This window comes from Bolinopsis microptera, chromosome 9 (genome assembly GCF_026151205.1).
Source record: "Bolinopsis microptera isolate Bmic1 chromosome 9, MBARI_Bmic_1.0, whole genome shotgun sequence".
NCBI lineage: Eukaryota > Metazoa > Ctenophora > Tentaculata > Lobata > Bolinopsidae > Bolinopsis > Bolinopsis microptera.
The window spans coordinates 6,709,960-6,731,768 of record NC_087080.1 but is presented as its reverse complement, the minus strand read 5'-3'; the positions used below and the strand labels follow the sequence as shown (position 1 = coordinate 6,731,768).

At 38.3% G+C, this 21,809-nt stretch overlaps 1 protein-coding gene across 2 annotated transcripts in view; it reads right to left on the bottom strand.

Moving 5' to 3' along the window:
* Positions 1 to 1,803: 1,803 nt before the first annotated feature.
* The window catches only part of LOC134820646 (GTP-binding protein SAR1b-like), a 31,900-nt gene continuing 11,894 nt past the window's right edge, over positions 1,804 to 21,809 (bottom strand). The window contains exons 2-7 of one of the 2 annotated variants that reach the window (XM_063831150.1): positions 5,817 to 5,887; positions 4,064 to 4,183; positions 3,434 to 3,499; positions 2,909 to 3,082; positions 2,734 to 2,795; positions 1,804 to 2,485 (exon numbers count right to left, since the gene is read on the bottom strand). In XM_063831150.1, the coding sequence (XP_063687220.1) occupies positions 2,372 to 2,485; positions 2,734 to 2,795; positions 2,909 to 3,082; positions 3,434 to 3,499; positions 4,064 to 4,183; positions 5,817 to 5,862 (582 nt within the window). In that variant the 5' untranslated portion in view covers positions 5,863 to 5,887 and the 3' untranslated portion in view covers positions 1,804 to 2,371. Of the gene's footprint in view, positions 2,486 to 2,733; positions 2,796 to 2,908; positions 3,083 to 3,433; positions 3,500 to 4,063; positions 4,184 to 5,816; positions 5,888 to 14,882; positions 15,454 to 15,588; positions 15,685 to 17,142; positions 17,320 to 17,466; positions 17,583 to 17,820; positions 17,940 to 21,809 lie in introns of those variants that run through there. The other variant, XM_063831151.1, reaches the window with a different exon arrangement.

Below are 21,809 nucleotides of genomic sequence, written 5' to 3'. Positions count from 1 at the left end.
TATCTGTGTGCTGACGTTTACACGCGTATTTTGTGCCTGGGTCGCCTGTCAAATGATTAATTCCCCCAAATTTCACTCCTTTGACACGGGTCCGTATCGGCGCAATGATAATTAATTTTGTACGGCTCAGAGCGGTTAACAAATTTAACGATGATATAACGACAGACGTCGCAATCTACTTCCTTGCGGGCACATGATAGCTTGCTGGCTTGTTGCATGATATGTATTATCATGTGATTAGAATGAACTAAACGTCAATAAGCGTCAACAAACCAAACGACAATTCATCTGTGCAACTGTGTGAACTGTAATATTGAAGAACATTCTGGACGGATTATTTTCAATTGACCCTCAGTAGTGTCGAGGCATGTAATACTTGAATATCAACCTTTTTAGTGATGAATTACGGCAAGTTGATAAAAACTTCGTCACATAATGACGTCTTCGGACTGTGACCGTGGGAATTAACTATTCTTTACTCAATACAATAATAATCTGTAAAGATAAAGCTTACGACGACACAAAAAGCTTACGGCATTTCCTTGATCCGTCTGGTAAATATCTTTTAACTGGCAATTTGCAGTTGGAAAGTTTCATGTGGGGGCTCCCACTTTAAATAGCGTTAAAATTCAGAAGTAAACACGAAACATCCTTTCAAGCTCTAATTATTTTAATTACTCTAATTACTTTCCATCATTAAAATCCGTATTCTGCCAAAGATGAAAGAGCAGATAACTGCCTGCCAAAGAGCAGACACAATAACTAGTGTCAGAGTAAGTTTAAGTAAGGTAGAATAATGGCTCCATAATAGGCAAAATACATGATGGGGGCGAGATTCATATCCGCCACAGAACCCGAGAAAACATCTCTGCCTCTTAATCGACTTACTGAACGTAACGCGCGACATATAAAATTATTTGCAAGCCCGCGCAAATACCATGTGTTTACGTACGCGCGCGTAACATGCGCGTGATTTTTTTCCGGCGATTCGATCATCGATGGCTGATCGAATACACGATATATACCGTGTAAACTGAAAATTACTTCCTATTATTTCCCACAGACGATTTTGGTTCAAGTAAGGGCGCCTTACTGTCGGTGATCGCTACACTTAATCACTTAGAAGGTTTACAGGGTCAGCTATGAATGAGGTTCCATAGGCTCTGACAGGACCGTTCACATATTACGTAATTTGAAAGATATTTAAAAGACTCTACTTAAAGTACTGGAACTACGTACTGGTACTACGAGATTAAATATATTTTTCTAATAGGGCCCCCGGGACGGGGGACCGTCACATTGCACACATAATACGTAAATCGTCCTAGGTGTATATATGGTTTGTATTTAATATCCAGAGTGGTTTCACGTGTCTTACGGTGGGGATGTAATATTCAGAACTGTATTTATATTCGGTCGCACTAAATAATAGTTGAACCTCTGTACGATTTATCTTCTTTTCATTAAAATGGGCATTATTAAATTTGGATATAAAGCTGGTACAATAAGTATATCCTCTTTTAACTGTGCATCTTTAGTTTGGCAACGCTCGTAAAGTCGTAATACTACACGGATTTCTCTGCTATCATAGAAGATAAAACCGTGTAGTATTTCCCAAAAAAACCTTTGTCACCTCCAGCGCACCAGTGTACAGTTTCGCAACTGGCTCACTTTAACGTCAATGCTCGTAATTTCCCAGGAAATACTACGCGGCTTTCTCTGCAGTATCACCAGGGCTAAAAACATTCCAACTATTCATATCCTATACTGGATGAACTCTTCAGGAAAAGTTAAACGCGGCACTGAAGGCAATTAATATTCAATATAAAATATTGACATATCACTAGATCATACATAACCCGTGCTTTTTGTGATTTCTGCACTGGAAACGCTAAATACAAATTACAATTGCAGTTTAAAACACGAACTACTGTCAAATTTTAATATACATAACGAATTGCATAAAAGTAACGGAAAAGCAAATATCTCGTAATATTAGCTGATTTAGTTATTTTAATTCTTACATGTGGTTTTTAGAGGAAAGTGTCCAAGAAATGTTTAACTTTCCTCCACTTACGATAAAAGGCAACATGCAATTCTGCGAGTGAACTTAGTTGTAGTATTAGTATCAGCTTATACCATTCATATTTCACTGAAGCAAGATGTAAAAGCAAACTATCATACCTGTGCCCTCTCTAATATCCCTAATAGCAATGGAATTGGCACCTAGGAAGTATAAAAATGGGTCATGGGAAGCACAATAAATACAACACAGTCCCCACGGTACAAAATGACCAATCATCCATCAATCAAAGACTGCACATAAAGCTATTAATCACGCGATCTGCCGGTATTCATGTCTAATCTGTGTCTACAGGTACTGGGAGAGCCATCTGAAAGCTTCTCCGTATCCCTGTCTCTTCTTGATCGAACACATGAAGATTTCGATGGGACGGGTTTGGAGCTCTTTTCTGGGGATATTTCCCTGAAAAATGAGTTTGTTAGGCATGCACAGAATTTAGGATGGGAGCTACCCATTCGAATATTTGAGATTTGGTATTAGGTTAGCGCAGTGTTGTTTCGACACGTGGCAGCGAAGTATGTACTTGATTGGCTGTGCTGACAGATTTGTCACACATCAAATCTTGCGAGCGCCATCACCACTTTTTAAATATTCAGACAATTAGGCGATCTTTACGGCTAACTTTTGAGAGAAAACCAATATATACTCACTTTGCCGGTAGTTTGACCATGGAGCCTGAACTCTTGCCTGATTTCATCCTCAGATGCAGCGCCTGAGGGGGCCATTTGATCAGATCAACACACACATTGCTTACAAGTCAGGTTGGATCTTCAGAATTGTCACATGTAAACAGAAATATGAACACGATCATTAAAATAATCTAACCAGCACAGTCGATCTTGTTTCCAAGGATAAGGATGGGCAACTGAGAGATCTGATCGTCAGACAGCAAAGCATCTAACTCCTCTTTGCCCTCTTGGAATCGAGCCCGGTCAACGGCATCAATTATAAACACTAACGTATCAACGACGGGAAAGTAATCCTTCCATATCTTACGAGCTGCGGGTTATAATTGTCAGCTTGACATTTTACATTGTTTTTTTTTTCATTATTATTATTACATTAGTTTAAGTAAATGCTGATTTTTATCAGTAAACTTTCAAAATGTTACACAAATACATCATTTTATTTCAAAGAAAATTCGCCGAATGACCTGTACATGCCTTGACAAGTGACCGAGTGTAAACAAAATTAGGGACACCGAAACACCAGAAAACTGGCCATAGCGGGCCCTATGTGCACCTATAAGAGAAGCGATGCTGCAACCAAGGCATGCTAGGTTTATTCCATTGGACTAAAAAGGTTACAGCCTAAAATAAGCTTTAAATGATAATTAATATTTGTATTTACCTTGTACGTGGCCACCAAGATCAAATGTTGTTAACTTAATGTTGTTAAGAGTTAATTCTTCCGACGCTGAAAAAGAACACGATTAGTCTTAAAGTTACTACCTGTTAAAGCATGATCTAACAAGGAGTTAAGCGCAAAAAGCCTCTAACTCAGTACGTGTCATTTGACAATGGTGAAATAAAACGAGTGGAACTCGGAATAGATTCCAGATAATTTAAGTCGAAGGTCTTAGAAACGAACACGTAACACATAAGTGCGCGCGTCGGCTAGCTAGCTCTCCGCGCCCGAAATATTGGACAGGCATTGAAAAGGCGCGATACAAAAAGAGCAAACATTTGCTAGTACCGAAGGTGTAATTGCGCGCGTTACGTCGATTAACCCTTCGACAAGGGACGATTTCCGTCGTAGACGTTTTGTAATCAGATCAATAACGTCACATCGCATCAACGTTGCATTGGGCGGAATGTTCACTCAACAAGATCATGCTCATTTGAAAAACTAGTCGCCAGTTCACAATCGCTTAATGTTAGAAATTTCCACAAACGAGTAACCAACGACTCATCATCTCACATTATTAATAAGTATTATGTACGTTACTAAATTGTACAAATGTGCAAACATTGAACTTACTGGCATGTAATGTAGGTACGTTAGTCCCCAATCTATCGTCCCTTAACATCTGGAGAAGTGTGGTTTTTCCTGCGTTATCTAATCCAAGGAGCAACAACTTTCCTGACTTCTTTGCCAAGCCTGAGATAGACGGAAACGTTGATATAAAAAGTTCGGAAATCAGTTGGTTTAAAATATATCTGGAATAGTGCTGAATGGAGTTGGGTTAGAAACATATAAGAGATACGATGGTTTAGTGGAATTAATAGTGGAATTAATTTTGTTAAATCCAGGCGATTGGGTAGCTCAGGTTTCTATACACTGCGCTATGACGTAAGTTACGTTCACTAACTCGGGGGCGAGGGTTTCAATAAATATGGTTATATTCGGTGTCATGGTAACTTAAATAGATACTAGATAGTTTTAACTATGGGGGGGGGGGGGGGCCAACCCCATTGACTCTTTGGGCAAAATGGGAATCATTTACATAATTTTTCGGTCGGCTGAAATATACAATATAATTACTTATTAATTAGAGGATGGCGATGTTTATTTACATAAAGTTACACATTTGTATCAAGATATTACATTTTTATCAAGATATGGGACGTGTCACTTGAAACAATGGAACTTATCGCAATAATTTGTCAACTAGCAGTTAGTGGTGTCGTTATAATATGTTAGGTAATTACCATTGTAAACTAATTAATTATTTGTTAACTAGACGGTAGATAATTACTTAGTCAACTTGCAGGTACTAGTGCTAAAATGTAACGATTTTATCGGTATACGCCGCGCTGGTATCTTTAACATCGTATAATATTTAATCAGTAGAAGTTCTGTCATGTTCAACTTAATTGTCATTCTGAAGAATTACCATCAAAGAACATGGTTAGTATTAAAATCACTACCACTTGTTGCCTGAACTTAAGAAGTTAATCCAGCACGAAGATAAGGAGCTATTCCAGATAAGAAGTTAAAGGTCTTAGAAACGAACACTTAACACGTAAGTGTTTACTCGCAAAGTTTGATACCATGGTGTCATTTATAAGGTCACTCCCTTTTTCTAATTGTTATCTAGTTCTGCCAACTTGTCAGAAATAGACGACTTATGGGTTGGCGCTTGACTTTAACACCCATTTGAAACTGCAGTTTAAAAAATTCTTTATCAGTTAACTGATAAGAATTTTTTTTAGATGTTCAATCACCTTATTCATGTTATATTCATGGATTTTTAGATGTATTTGATTTTTGCTCAATCGAGGAATTATATTTTGTAAGTGCCATATCATCAAAGCGCTAATATGTTACATTGTAATGGAGCAACATGGGAAAAGGGAAAACACTTGGACTGTACATAGTTATCTTACACAGAAAACTGTTGAGTTATGTCATTGAGTACACTTTGTCACTTAGAGGAGAATAACAATGTCGGTATCTGATACGGGTCCCAGGCCCCAGATGTTTGCTAATAGAACAAAACTGATCGAAAGAGTTGCCCATTAGGATTGATTTAAAAATCTATTATAACTTATGCGATGTTTGATGTATGCTAGGTACTAAGCTAGGTAGCCATGAACCATGAGATCTGACGGTTTTATAGAAGCAATTAATTTAAGAATTAAAGAATTTAGACGAACAAAATTTTACTACTTACCAGAGCCCAGACGTATTATAAGTTAAATAATCTAGTCATCTAGTGAGACTGTATATAGTATTGTAATGTATATATTATTGTATTGAATCAATTAAGTTATTCAATTATGTCACTTACCAAGATAGTTGAGAATACCAAATACCCAATCGAAGAATCCCCACATTTCTGAGAGTTTGGCAGTCTTTCTCCTATACAAGAATTTAATGATGATCACAAATGTTTATCAGACTTATTTAATTGTTCAGCAAATATCGAGTCTATTACAATGCTTATACTGAAGTTTATTTTATTTAAAACACAACCTCTAATCGTTTCGAAAGGGAATAAATTAAGTCACCAGGATTCTCTATTATAAACAAATCAGACTCATTATCATCATATACAGGAGGTGACCGGGACATGATTTCAGGCCTGACCGGGACCGGGACCGGGATACAAAATGTGACTTGACCGGGACCGGGAAGTCCGGGATCATAAATCAGCATTTGACCGGGACCGGGATGAAAAATGTGACTTGACCGGGTACCGGGACCGGGACTGGGATGGCTCAAAATTGCCAATCCCGGTACCGGGATTCCCGGTACCGGGAATTCCGGTCCATTACTGGTTAATTCATGATCATAATTTATTACTCAAACTTGTTTAGCAATTTTAAACATTGTTTTATTTGGCTCAGAGGATGTTTAAAGATGAAATTCACAATGAATGAAAGGAAAAACTTAAAATCACAGTGAATGAAATTATGTAAAAGATCCCGGTCAAAATCCCGGCAAATTTGAGTGATTGACCGGGACCGGGACCAAGAATCCCGAATTAACCGGGACCAGGACCGGGATCATAAATCAGCATTTGACTGGAACCGGGATAGCTCAAAATTGCCAATCCCGGTCGATTCCTGATTAATATAAGTTTTTCCCAATCTCTCATCCTCCAGGGTTTCTCATAAAATACAACCAGTTGATTTTTTTCAATAACACGTAACATGTCAGTTTCCTTTTTAAGGGAAAGAAAAGCAAAGGAAACTCTTGTAGCAAAGGAAACGTCATGCTACAAATGACATCAGGATGGTATTCAAATAAAACACTCGACATGGCATAGTCCCACCACAAACAACAAATCGCAACGACCAGTTGCCACTCATTATGATAATTCTTTGGAGTGAATGCAGCAAGACTATGGAACCTTCTCCCACGACAAGTGAACAGTCAACTGCTCTAAGACCCTTCAAAGTATCACTTGCTAAATCTTAGAAAACGTTTCTTGATACTCTAGCAACCGATACACTGCCATCACCAACAACCCACTCTTGGAATGGAATCTACAAAAAGGTTTGAACCAGGACTGATTGGAGGAAGTTGTCCAGGAGCACTCCCTGCCAAACTAACCCTAACGTAAAACGTACCTATAGTAAGTAGGTCATTAAATCTGTAATGTGAAAACGGATTCAAAATGGCAAAGTTATCAAGCAATTTGTTTTTTTGATTGGGTAATTATGTGATAGTGTGATAAGACACCGTAATTGGGCTTTCTGCACAATTATAATAAGGGGTCATTCACATATTACGTAATCAGCCGAGGGGGGAGGGGGTTTACAAATGCTTACGGTTGATTACGAGGGGGGGGGTTTCGGTCGTTGTTTACGTAATAAAAATTTTCTTTTTAACCCTCTAGAATAATAACAATTTGGCAATTTTGTCTGATAGTGATAAAATTTAGAAATTGATCGAATATCCGGCTATAATAGTAAGTAGTTTACTGTTTAGAAGGTGCTTGGCCGGATATCATAACAATGATTTCGGCTCATCATGATAGCATGATCAGGGTAGCATGGAACGTAGAGAAAAGTGTTTTCTAAAAAAAATTAAGGGGGGGGGTCAGGCCATGATTACGTAATATTGCTGTCAGGAGGGGGGGCCGGGGGTTGAGTCTTGATTACGGTTGACTACGGAAGGGGGGAGGGGGTAAAAATTGCTAAATATTGATTACGTAATATGTGAACGACCCCTAATGCGGATCTAGTGTTAACTGTATCACCTGATCCTGTTTGGCCCTTACTTTAAAAGGCCAAACAGCTTCTGTTTGACAAGTATTTTGTATATATAACATAGTCTCCTTTTGTACAGAACAGTCCATGCTTAAACGAATCTTGATCCTATAAGCACAGTGTTTTGCAACATCTGGCATGGGCCAACTTTATCAAAGTAAGGTGCCATCTCTGAAATTTTTTGTCGAGGCAGTGTCCAAGGGGTTGCGATTACAGTACTGGAAACCAGGATAAGCTGCCATGCCATAGAGAAGGCTATTTTCTTATCTGATATCTTGTAGTCTGGTCTTTCCATAGGTGAAACATTTCACTTTCTCGGTTTCAAGTGCTCTATGACCTTAACATATTGGTACTCAGTCTAACCTAATGAGGTCTTACTCTTGACTACAGAGAACTCCAGTAAGCTGCTATGTTATCTTCCTAAAGATAACATAGTACTGCATTCTCTATCAGCCGTTTTCGATGTGTTCAGAATGCAAAGTCCTCCAAACCTCAGTGACAATGAAACAATTTGCAATGGAGAAGGAAGGAATAGTACTGTAATTTATACTTCTATAGTTTTAAAAACACTATAAGGTGAATTGACTTCGGGCCTTACATTCTTGCTAACTTCTTTGTTTTACAAAGATTACATATTTGTTTCACTAAAAGATACGATCTATCTTTCTTATACAGCCTCCCTCTCTTGCAACTCTCAATAACGGATTTATCGATGATTCGGCTGAATCGATCGCAAGAGATTGAATAAAAGTCCTTACTGCACCCCCAGAAATAAGAGATTGAAGGCAAAAGCGGGAGCCAAATTAGCAGTATTCTCACAACAAGTCCTTTTCAGCGATCTCTGCACCATGAAGTCCTCGTGTACAATTTTGTTGCAAATTGACTACTGCATGGTTTCAGATGAATGACCTATTTTTCTGAGTACTCCATTGCACACTCGGAAAACTTTGGCTCATCTTTAGGAATAGCAGGGAAATCTTTGATATTCATAATAACAAATCACTATCAAAAGAATCAGGCCCTAAAAACTGTTCCGAAGTTATTTAACAGCTCAGATCTATTCAATTGAATTTTGATTAGCTCAACGCAATCTAATCTCATCTAATCTAACACAACTTGGATACTCAACAACCGAAACGAATAGACACAGCGGTGGCCACCTAAGCACTAAGCGTTTGTGATAGCGCTCGATTCAGCACAATATTTATTAATTATGTGTGAGCGCGCGGCGCGCGGTAAATTTGTGCACAATACACATGTAACGTATTTCAATTTGTGTTTTGATTGACGATGTTAATCCGTCAAGATCGTTGCTTTGCGAAGCAGAGCAACGATGCGAAGCAAAAATGCGAAGCAAGAATGCGAAGCAAGAATGAAGAATGCGAAGCAAAAATGCGAAGCAAAAATGCGAAACAAGATTGACCATTGTTAATGATCTGGCCCGGCGCGCGCTACTTCGAGAAGAAAGCGGCGCGCGCTACTTCGAAGAAATTTAGACGAGTAACATCCGTCAAGAAACAAGATCAATGCGAAGCAAAAATGTGAAGCAAGAATGCGAAGCAAGAATGCTAGTTTGCGCGGCGCGTCGAAGCGGCGAAGTCCTCCAAATTTGTGTTCTAACATTAATGATTAAAGAATTATTTGATTTTGTTTAAAACTTTCATCAAACAATAATTAAGAAATCCGGCATATATAATAGAATCATAAGGCATATATAGGGGGTGGTTTTGGAATTTCTTACCTATCATGGCCATGGCAATGGGGACGCCGGACATGGTATGGCTATAAGTATGAAGTATGAATGATGAAGTATAATGTTCATAAAAATGGAAATTCGGCGCGGCGGAATGATGCATGATGCAGGCTGATCAGATTCGCCCTGCAGACCCAGTAAGGAATTTTGAACTCTAGGCATAGCTACATACAATATCTCAAACAGGGCTGTGGATTTGGAGTACGTCAAGAAATTTGAAAATTGCAACAATATTTAAAGCTTTAAAGCTAAAACACTTAATATGTAATATATTGTAACATGAACACGTGATACTGGGCCGCGCTCAGCCTGTCATTCCGCCGAATCTCTATTGTCAATGAACATGACAGCCTGAGGTCCCCAGGTAAAACACGTGCAGATAGCAATCTTGCGGCATTTTCTTATATGTTATAGGAACATGATAAGGACTAGGACTCGGGACTCCCAACGTAACATTTTTAACGGGTAATACTTGTAAAATATTTGTTCCAAATAAATAATACCGTCGATCGACGCGGACAATCACGAGTCCAACTCGATGCATGTTTTTGTAGTTTATAAACCTACAAAACATTTTCAATTTTTGGAGGACGTCGCCAGTCGGCAGTGTCGCAGCTTCGGTCGACCCGCCGGGCTGCGCAGTGCGCAAACAATTATTCTTGCTTTGTGCAAATTCGCGCCTAGCTTAAAAATAATAGCTATATGATAGTTTAGTGCATGACTGGAGAAGGAGGATCGAGGAGGAGGAGGAGGATCGAGGAGGAGGCGATTTTTGCTGTGACAGTTATACAAGATACACTTTAGACAGCGAATAGCGGGGTTGCAGTTGATCATTTCAAATTAAACATGACGATTACGGTTTTGTTAATTGTATAACTGTGTATAAAACTACACAAATTCTATTTTATACTCAATCGTACATTCATGTACAGCTTTATAAATTCAATTGAATGACATTTCTAACGGTTTTTTTATAATCTTCGAGATGAAGCTAATGCGTTTCCTCTGAGTCTGATTCGTCAGCAGCAGAATACTCGTCACTATGATCAATTTCTGTCCTCCAAAGAAATGAGGCAACTAGTTGCACCACCGCAATACCTACAAATAAGGCAACCACGGATATGGAACTCACCGGATATAATTCATATGTTAGTAAAGCACCGATTGCTCCCCCTGCCTCTCCAAATGCGTGAGTAAACCCTGAAACTGTCCCTTTGAGCACTGTAGGATAGGCCTCAATGGCAATGAGCCAGAGAGTGAATCGCAGTCCTGTCACTGAAAATCGGAACAGCATACTTGATACATCTTTTAGAATATCACTCATTACATTAAAGTATACCGGAATACTTATCACTAGTGATAAAACTGCAAATCCCCTGATTACGAGGCTACGTCCAACGCTTTTAGCAGCAAAAGCAGCAAAAGAACACCCGACCACATCTCCAAAAAAGGCTGCTAAATATCCAGTCAATATTTTATGGTCCATGCTGTGGGCACATTCTTTCTCCAAAGAAGGTGTCTGCACTTCTTTGCCCTCTGGATTGTGAGAGTAGAGAGTGAGGTACGCTGCGAGAGCTGCCCACATAAACAGGTTTGAGAAAAACACAACCGTCAGGAGAGTTGTTAACTTTGCTAGTCCGTGTCGAAATAGTCCTGTAATCTCACCACACTCTTCAATTTGGCATGGTCTAAGTTTTACCCCACCACTGATATCTGGAAAAGGTGTTCCGTTCCATTTGAAGAGTTTTTTAAGGGTTTCAAGAGCTTCCTCTCCTTTTCCGCTTACCAACAAGTATCTGGGCGATTCTGGAATCAGGAAAAGTCCAAGAATTGTGAAAGCTAGGGGGGCTATCAGAATAACGGTCAGTGAACGCCAACCTATCATGTTTTGATTCAGAAATAAAGGGATAATCAGAGATAAAAATACACCACCAAGCTGCTGTAGCTGTGCACTCAGCGCCATGGTAAATACTGCAAGTTCTTTAAACTCTGTATTTACAACTTCTGTCGCAAAGATGAAAGTAACAGGAAACCCTATTCCAGTACAAATTCCCTGTAAAGTACGAGCAAGCAAAAACACCCAATAATTGGGGGAAAAGGCTGCCATGAGACTCCCAATCAGCAACAAAATGGATGTGGCTAACAAAACTGTCCGTCGTCCGTATTTATCAGCAAGAGATCCAAATAAAACACCACTCACAGCAATCACTATCGGGTTGCTGGTCCCAATGGAGGTCCCAATGGACGTTCCAAGGACAGTGTCCAACTCCCACTCACAGCGGAGGTAGGGATTCAGAACTGACGTCATGAAGTACATTGTCAACTTGTGGGAAAGAGCCGTGACAAACAAAATCCCCCAAATGATGTACTGAGACAAACCCAGCCCAAGACCCTGAAGTATTTCCTCGAGGTTGATATCTTCATCATCTTGTTCGTTACTTTCTCCTATCAAACTCCTGTTATTATAGTTGGAGTCCTTGTGGTTACGATCGCCGTCTGGTGTCGACATGGGTAATCCAGCCTCCAAGTTGTCATGGCACATCAGGTGAAACGCTAACAATCATCAATGTTTGTTGTTGACCCTTGTCAAACACGGCGCCGAGTCTCTACCTACTACTAATGACAGAAGAACGAAACAGACGCGAATCAGAATTAACTGGAGGAAATGTAATGTGCTCTACAGCACTTTCGTCTACAGTCCGACTCCAAGTCAGATCGGAAGCATGTGCATTTCAGACGCGCCTATCATTTCATAACGAGAACAATATATCATGAGTACTGTAATCCAGGTTATTCTTCAAAATGGAACATGCAAATGATCCTGTGTGAATGATACAAGCTTCTAAACTCATAGTTATTTTTAGCAGGGAGTGGAATAGCAAGGATTGTGCAAGACTAGTAACAGTGGAATTAAATACATCACATATCATATAATATTGCATTGTAATATTATTTGTAACGTGACGTCGTGACTGTTATTTGTAATTTACAAATAACAGTCACGTTCAGCTAGGAGTCAGGGCCATTTCTAATCACGAAATTTTAGATAAAGAATGAGAATAGCTCTTGTCCAATGTCACTAATAGTTATTGACCCTGGTCCGTGTGATTCTAACCCAAAAGTTAAGGACTGTCCTTTTTGTAGATATTGAATATTAGCCATCAAAATAATGAGTCCTACCCAAAGGATAGTAAATTATACATTAATGTTTCTCTTTCATTTTTCAATGACATGATGTTGGCCTGCACAGTCATGGTAATAAAACTTAAAAGACAAGTGACAACGTAGGTATTGTGACTGAGTAGTCTCATGTAACAAGCACATATCACGTGTAATTCCGTAGCAGTGCTAAGATGTTGTAGCAGCACCCCAACCTTCATTTTCCGGCCGGTCGGTTCTGTCTACTTGAGTATCGGGTGAAAACAGTCCTATTTTCAAAGCGAAGCCCTGCTAATACTAGAGTTAGTGTTAGGCCTAATAAGTAGGTATTGACTTTTTTGTGGAGACTGTAAGACGTCGAAGAGAAAAATCTTTAAGCACCCAATTGCACCGCTGAAGTGACTTATAATCCATATTAACTCTCAACGTGACTTGTCCCTGAGCGTAGTTTTGCTGCAGATGGCTTAAATGATTCTTATCTGTCAATATAATAAAAGCTGTTGACCGTGTATTCAATCATCTAAGTACACGAAACATGAAACGCAGTAGGACACTAACGATGGATTAAAGATCATTATTAAAATGGAAGTCTCAAGTTTAATCTGAAAATGAGCCAGAGCAAAGTACCCCACCTCTAATGATATGGTAGAGAGAATGTCGATACTGTGGCGTTGGTGGTTTGGTGATGTGAAAGTGCTGAGTACAACATATCTGTTCGCTATGACATTTTAGTCTGGCAATAGAAGTTATTGTTCGTTGTGGATTTTACGTGACGAATATTTAGTATCGTAATGTTTGTGATCGTTAAGTTTGGTAAAAACGAGGCAAAGCTGTTTAATCCAGATTGCTGCGTGGACAATCTGTTACATTGTATCAAGGAGGAATGTAACATCGACCCTGAAGGTTTTCAATTGATTTTTTCACTGTTGAAATGTTATTTTGCAAAACCAGCGGCCACTCAAGCACAGTTCAACCATGTTCTAAATAAACAATTTCGTGGTAGGGAAATAAGTTCCAGTTAGGTCACGAAACCTATACCTTCAAAAGTTCCATACTCGAGGACACAAAGTCACAGTATTTTACAAAATGATACCTTTATTAGACACTATTAAACCCCCAAATTGCACGACAGACCAATCAATGATGTTCAAATAACTGTTACAGATACATTAGACCTGTTCTGTGAGGAGATGGGAGAGCTAGACTTGTACACTAAGGGATCGTGTAGGGCGCTGGAGTTCCTCAAACCACGTCAGGCTTACGTTCTCATAAAGATGAAAAGTTTGTTATGGCCAAAGAGTTCTTATTTCATTTCATTTCATATTCGAAAAACGATATTTTATAGTGCAATGTCATATAACATCACGTTTCGATCGTTTTACCATATAGAGTGATGTAGTTCCCTTATTGTTATTGTTATTTTGTTACTGAAACTGTAGTCAGTAATCATGACTAATTCCTTATTGTTTCAGTGGATAAGAGTGGTTGTCCTATTAGTTACACGTCACTGTTACAAGAGTCAAGCACGACGGGCATCGAGCTAAACATTCCATACAGTGAGTTTAGTACCAAAACCAAATTACAAGTCCGGTTTGGATTCTAAAAGTAGTTTTCATTCTTAACCTTATGAGTTATGCAACCCAGTATTTCAAATATATAATCATACAGGCTTTGACAATTTCCATAAAAATCAACACTAAACGAATTAAAGGGATTGTTTTAAATCGAGTTGATCCCACTTATTTCTCTCTCTTACTAGGACCAGCTGGAACCCAGAAGAGATGGAACGAGATAAAGAACGCCTTTACAGTTGCAGAGGCGTTGAGACCGAAACCTCAACCAGCATCTACAACTCAGGCTGCAAATACCGGTAGAGATATATATTTATTATTAGAGATTATTTAAGACATTTCTAACTAATTAGGTGATATCAATGGGATTACTATTAACGGTGATTTGAATCCTCCTCAGGTTTATTGACAGTAGGAAGCAGTGGGATACTTAATAGACGGTTCAGTGCCACTACCAGAAGAGATAAGTTATCAAAACGCCGTAACGCTTGGTGCTATAGCGGAAGATTTCCCAGGCCTAGCAGAACTAGCAATTAGACTATTCGGCTGGACAATTTTGAATTACGATTGAGATTTCAAGTGATATTTTATGTCTGGAGCGTTCAATTTGACGATAAAATTCCAATGTTGTTCACCAAAAAATTAACACAATCTCGTTTCAGTTGAAGTTCAAATACTTGCATGATTGAAATAGTATATTATAAAAACTACAATTTACATAAACGATAAAACGATGTTTAAATTTCTAGGTAAAACCGGAAACTTCGGTGAGATTCTATATTTAACCAGACAATTTATTAATATGCAATAAACCAAACACAGAGGAACCTAATTAAATCTAATTAAACTAATGGGTTATATTTCTGTATCTTTTCTCATATTAATACAGTTAAAAATCGCATGAACAACGTAAGATTTTAGTTAACATAGTGACAGAGCGATCACTCATTCACCTTTTACCCATGATTCAATTTCAAACATGTAGTAGTTTGAGGTACATTGTTGTTATATGTATCAAGGTCTAAACCTTCACTGACCCCATAATCATATAACTGATGTGGAGTCCAACTCCATCTCTAAATTTCGCTGATTAGCAGTCCTTTCTTTGCATTTGGTCTTCTACACATTATCAAGAAGGAATCAACGTTGTCAGAATGCCATGGCGTCCATACTCATTTCGACGGGCGGCATTTGAACGAGCGCTTCTTCTTGGCTACTACTGGCAGGCTGAATTGTAACGGCGAGTTAGCGAGATGTAATATGAAACCGTTAACACCATCAGTTGTGAAATAGAAGAATGCAGCAGAAGACATGACTCAAGATTTAGGATAAATTTAAATTTTCAATATGTGGTTATCTCACCATCTCACTGTTTTGAGGTTGTGCTGTTTCTGTGTTTTCCCAATCAATCTTAAACCGTGTCACTCTGGGATTCGTGGCCAGGATGTTCTTTTGAACCTGAAAATTGGTGAGTTAAAATAATAAATTGAGCTTGGTCCGTGATCGACTTGGGATCGAATGAGTTTTATGAATCTTATATAGTTATATGATGAATGATGATACCGATTGATGTATCATTCTTATCAAAGTGGATTTGTTCGTAAGATCGACAGTATTTCAAGATTGTTGTGGCCCGCGAAAATTTACCGCGAATACGCGCGGCGTAATTGAATTCTGATATGCTGAAATTGTGTGTTATCAAGGCGCAATGTAAATGTTAGCTAGTCGCGCTAGCGTTACATTAACAAGAGCCAGTTTTAAAGTTTTTCATGCACAAAGCCTTCCAGACGAACACAGGATGGGAAACGTGAATCTGATATGAGTAACTGAACCTTCAACCTTGTTGTAAATTAGCTTTCATTTGATATGAATTCTAAATCAAGGTTCCGATTTTAGTGTATTATCCTCTAAATATATTAATGACGTATTTCGGGATCTACCAATCTGTACAAGAGCAAAAGTTGGCAAACAGTTTTACCAGGCAATAAAAGTTCAGAAGTTTCTCTATACGCTCCTTTTTAAATTCGGCAAATCAGTTGTTGGGAAGCAGAGTTATGGTTCAGCGAAAATCTTGGTTTTTGTCGTGACCAGAAGTGACGAATGTATACGTCCACATACTGTATTTAATCGAGCATTGAATTTACTCACAATAAGAGAGAATATTGTGTATATATGGGCCCAACCCCATCGATGCCCATGCCCATTTGAGTATAAGTTGAGGAATAAATGGGCAAAATGGGTATAATTTTCCGGTCAAAATCGAAAAATAAATATTGCTGATAAGATACCATTACATGCTCTATAGAGCTGACATTATGTGTGTATTAATAAGAGGACGGCGAACACGATGGTGATGTCATTATTTTCATCATAACTCGTGTTGTAACTGTTTCAAATGCCGATGCAAATTAGTTCAAAAATTAAGGATTAAATGGTTATGGGGTTGGCCCCTACCCAGTGGCGTAACGTTGCATGTTGGCGAGGTAAAATTTGTGATTTTAAAAGATACGCCGGTAAAATTTCTAATAAAGTGTTTTTCTAGAACAAAGCACACATTTTGACCAGTCACCAATCACAGTGAATCAGTGAGGTCGGTGAGAGTGACACGGAGAAAACTTTGATGGAATAAAAATTTTGAATTTAGTTTAAGACTTTTTACCCCTTCCAGTGTTCAGGCGGATGTCATTCACAATTTTTATGCTGTCCTACTTTTTAACTTGGTTGACCTGAGCTGTACTTCCTATTTTGGGTCACGTGGTCTCTTTCTTGTTTTCCGTGTAAATTATAACACTGTCACCGCTGAGTATGTGGCGGTATCAGCCCTCACTTTCTAGTTTGGCAGTGAAATGATTGAAAGAATGAAATTAATTTAATTTGGAAACACGAAAATTGCGTGAGATTTGATTTTACACACACCTTGTCAAATTGTGGGATCTCTGGAGGATTCTCCCTGAGCTCTGGATCAGTGTAGTCGTTGTTAACGTAATACCCCACTCTGACAAACTCCTTGCCCATATACGAACATATGACAAGAACTATGGTTACTCCCAGGGCATCTTGTACAGGAATTTTGGAAGGGTCTGGTGCTTCGGCCTGAAGGATGATAACGTGTAAAAGTTCGTGATATTTCGTTTTAAACCGTTTTTGGTATGACAGTTATTACATTGGTATTATAACCACAAACTGAGTTTAAACGTATTATTAAGTTATGCAAATAATATTCACCAAAGAGGACATTACCTGGAAAACGAACATGTGCCTCCCAGCCGGAACTGGTCCGACCAACACACTGTCTAAAACTTGGTCGTATTCTTCTGATTCTGCACTCCCTACATACACTATCTTACACTCGATATCTGGATATTTATTGGTTTTAGTTTGTCATTAATTGTTTTAGTTTATTAGTTGGTTAGTGCTTAAGTTAAAATATTTGTTTTGTCCTACTAGTTTAAACCCTAAATTTTGAACAAAGCTTGTAAATTGTGGTGTTTCGACACCCGAATATTATACTGAAAATATGGCACTAATTCAAAATGTTGGAAATCTAAAATTCTGATTACGTCAAAATCAATTGAAATCAAATTATCTACAAACCACTTGGAAGGTCCTCGATGCACTCTAGTGTCACTTCGAACTGGAAGGGGGATTGGAAAGGAGATGGGTTGTTCAAAACTACGACATTTGATATCTGCACTTTCGACATTGTCTGCTAACTGAGTGTTGATTATCAAGGACATGAAAAAATCACAGAGTTTTATAATTTCAAGCTGCTAAATGTCCAAACTTCTCGAATAATTTAGGAATCCTAATTATTTTTGCAGATATCTGAGAAAAACTGAAAAACTGCCTATTTTTGATCACATACAATCGCACAGTACCAGATTTTTGAATCATCAAAAAAGAACTACAGTCTGATAATTAGACATTGAAAATTAAAAACAACAACTTGATTAAAAAATATTGAAAATAAAACAATCAGATTTAAAAGCCCTTCGAAGAAATTAAATACAAAAAGAGTAGAAGGGAATGTGTGAAGGCCAGCCATCAAGTGACCCCCAGCCACTCACAGCACGCCCCCAGGTCACGTGACAGCACGTCACGTGACAGATCACATGTCATGTAACCACGTGACAAGCTCGTTAATTAAATGTCAAGGTCACGTGACATTTGATTGACCAATGAGGAGCCAGAACGTCATGACGAATCAATCAATAATCCCGACTGAAGGATCTAAAGTCTGATTAAACGGTTGCCAAGCAGGTTCCTGTTACTTGATCACCGGTCACGTGTTTAGCTTAAGCATCATGTGACATGAATGTTATTTGAACCTCGAGATCACGTGACAGGAGTCACTTGATTACCCGTCAGAACGTCATGATGAATAAATCAATAATCCTGTCTAAAGGATCTAAAGTCTGATTAAACGGCTGCCAAGCAGGCTCCTGTTACTTGATTACTGGTCAAATGATTCTTTACGATTTACCCCGGTCCAGTCACCACTCCAAATAAGCAGAGGGTGACATAACGAAATGTGGTGTAGGGTTACCATCACTCGACCTCCTGGAAATTACAAGTCTTATCATCAATTTTCTGACATTTAAGCAATAGCTACAGTATCTGAACCACATTTTCACCCTTTACGTGTTGCCAGTCAGTATCAGATTCTAACTCTTTAGCACTATATTCTTTGTTGGACTCATCATCGCTACTTGTTACACCACTAAATTCATCATCACCACTACCTGGTACATCAGAGTTAGAACCACCTTGCTGAGATTCTTCAGAAACTATTGTATCAGCATCTGAACATACAGAATCAGGACCCTCCATTTTGACATCAGTCACATCTGAGTTAGCTTTTGACAGCGGCTGTAGAATTGCAGAACTTTCATCTGACTCTCGGTTCTCTCGATGATACCTACTAATGTGTGAGTACAGACTATATTTATTGGCAAAAGACTTGTCACAGAATGAGCAGGTTACAGAATTCATAACTGCAGTACAAACGTTTTATAATGCTATGCAACAACCATTATATAGCAATAATCGCATAAAATCGCAAATAATCGCAAAATAATCGCATATAATCGCATATAATAGCATATAATAGCATATAATAGCATAAAATTGCAAATAATCGCATATAATTGCAAAATAATTGCATAAAATAGCATATAATAGCATATAATCGCATATAATCGCATATAATAGCATATAATAGCATATAATCACATCTAATCATATATAATCACGTATATTATCTCTTAAAATCACATTTTATTATTTATACTCGCAAATAATTGCATATAATTGCAAATAATCGCATATAGTAGCAGGGTGAATATGATCCAACTTATGCATTCAACCTATTAAAGATCTTTTCAAAGATTTATTTTCATGCTGATTGCCAAGCATCATCCTGGAGATGGAACTGTAACTCTTGAGTCTACCAAAGACTGCACCCAACATGTAGGAATACTTCCTAGTGGGGACATTAAAGGACCACACCAGACAGGACAAGGAGATCATGGTAAATTCTACGTCAACTAGTCAGACGGAGATCATCTTCGAGATCTATCACTTTCTGGATTATCATTCATAACCAGTAGTCAGCGCACCATTGATTTCTGCTTTCAAATGATAACTGCTAATACTCTTATCGATTTTATTGCACAGAAACCAGCATTTGACTGGGACCGGGGCTGGGATAGCTCAAAATTGCTAATCCCGGTACCGGGATTCCCGGTACCGGGAATCCCGGTCGATTACTGGTGCATGCAACTGACCTTGTTTGGGTATCAGGTGATTTTTCCTGCAATTTGGTAATTGTGAAACATCACCTTGGATTTCTGTTGTCACAAAACGTACCTTTTTAGACCTTTTCTCAAAGCATATAATAGCATATAATAGCATATAATAGCATATAATAGCATATAATAGCATATAATAGCATATAATGGCATATAATAGCATATAATAGCATATAATAGCATATAATAGCATATAATAGCATATAATAGCATATAATAGCATATAATAGCATATAATAGCATATAATTGCATATAATTGCATATAATTGCATGTAATAATAACATACAATCGCATTCGGTAGACTCAAGAATTACAGTTCAATCGCCAGCATATAATCGCATATAATAGCATATAATATCATATAATCGCATATAATAGCATTATATAATATCATGTAATCGCATATGATAGCTTATAATAGCATATAATAGCATATATAATCGCATTCGGTAGACTCAAGAGTTATAGTAACATCTCCAACATATATTCATATAATTGCATATAATAACATATAATATCTTATAATCGCATTTATATATTAAATGAATACCAATGGTTGTTACGTTTAAATAAATAAAATCAAATGTTTTAAAAGAGCGATCCATCTGGAGAAGTAGGCTAGGCGGGATTTGAACCCGCATTGTCCTGCATAGGAAAGTTGCCGTTAACTCACTAACCTGAGGCTCCAGCTGGACCGCTGTTAAAATGAAAATATGAACATGTTTAACAAGATCGTTACGAATATCACGTGACGGATGCTTTTATGACGTACTTGCTTCTTATTGGTCAATTAACTTGTCACGTAACCTTGACATTTCATTTACGAGCTTGTCAGTTTAAAATAATACATTATAGTTATAAATTGCTATGTGGCACAGTTCGTTAGTCTGCCTGCTTGTGAAATGCCTCGCATTCACAGGGTCCCGGGTTCGATTCCCGTCTGTGCCACTAGCTATGGGGAGAGCATCTGAATTTTCCGGGAATCTATTCATGTGGAGTGCGGCACACCACAACAAAGGTGCATTCTTCCTAGATCAAGAGAACCGTGAGGAGTATGGTATGAGGTGATGTTGTATTGAGTTACATTGTCAGGTGGTCAATTGTCGAGGTGTCAATTGTCGGGGGGTTAATTGTCGGGGGGTCAACTGTCGAGGGGACAATTTTCGCCCACCCAATGGATTATATATGTGATTGAATGCTATTACATGTGATTATATGCTATTATATGCTATTATATGCTATTATATGCTATTATATGCTATTATATGCTTTGAGAAAAGGTCTAAAAAGGTACGTTTTGTGACAACAGAAATCCAAGGTGATGTTTCACAATTACCAAATTGCAGGAAAAATCACCTGATACCCAAACAAGGTCAGTTGCATGCACCAGTAATCGACCGGGATTCCCGGTACCGGGAATCCCGGTACCGGGATTAGCAATTTTGAGCTATCCCAGCCCCGGTCCCAGTCAAATGCTGGTTTCTGTGCAATAAAATCGATAAGAGTATTAGCAGTTATCATTTGAAAGCAGAAATCAATGGTGCGCTGACTACTGGTTATGAATGATAATCCAGAAAGTGATAGATCTCGAAGATGATCTCCGTCTGACTAGTTGACGTAGAATTTACCATGATCTCCTTGTCCTGTCTGGTGTGGTCCTTTAAAGTCCCCACTAGGAAGTATTCCTACATGTTGGGTGCAGTCTTTGGTATACTCAAGAGTTACAGTTCCATCTCCAGGATGATGCTTGGCAATCAGCATGAAAATAAAT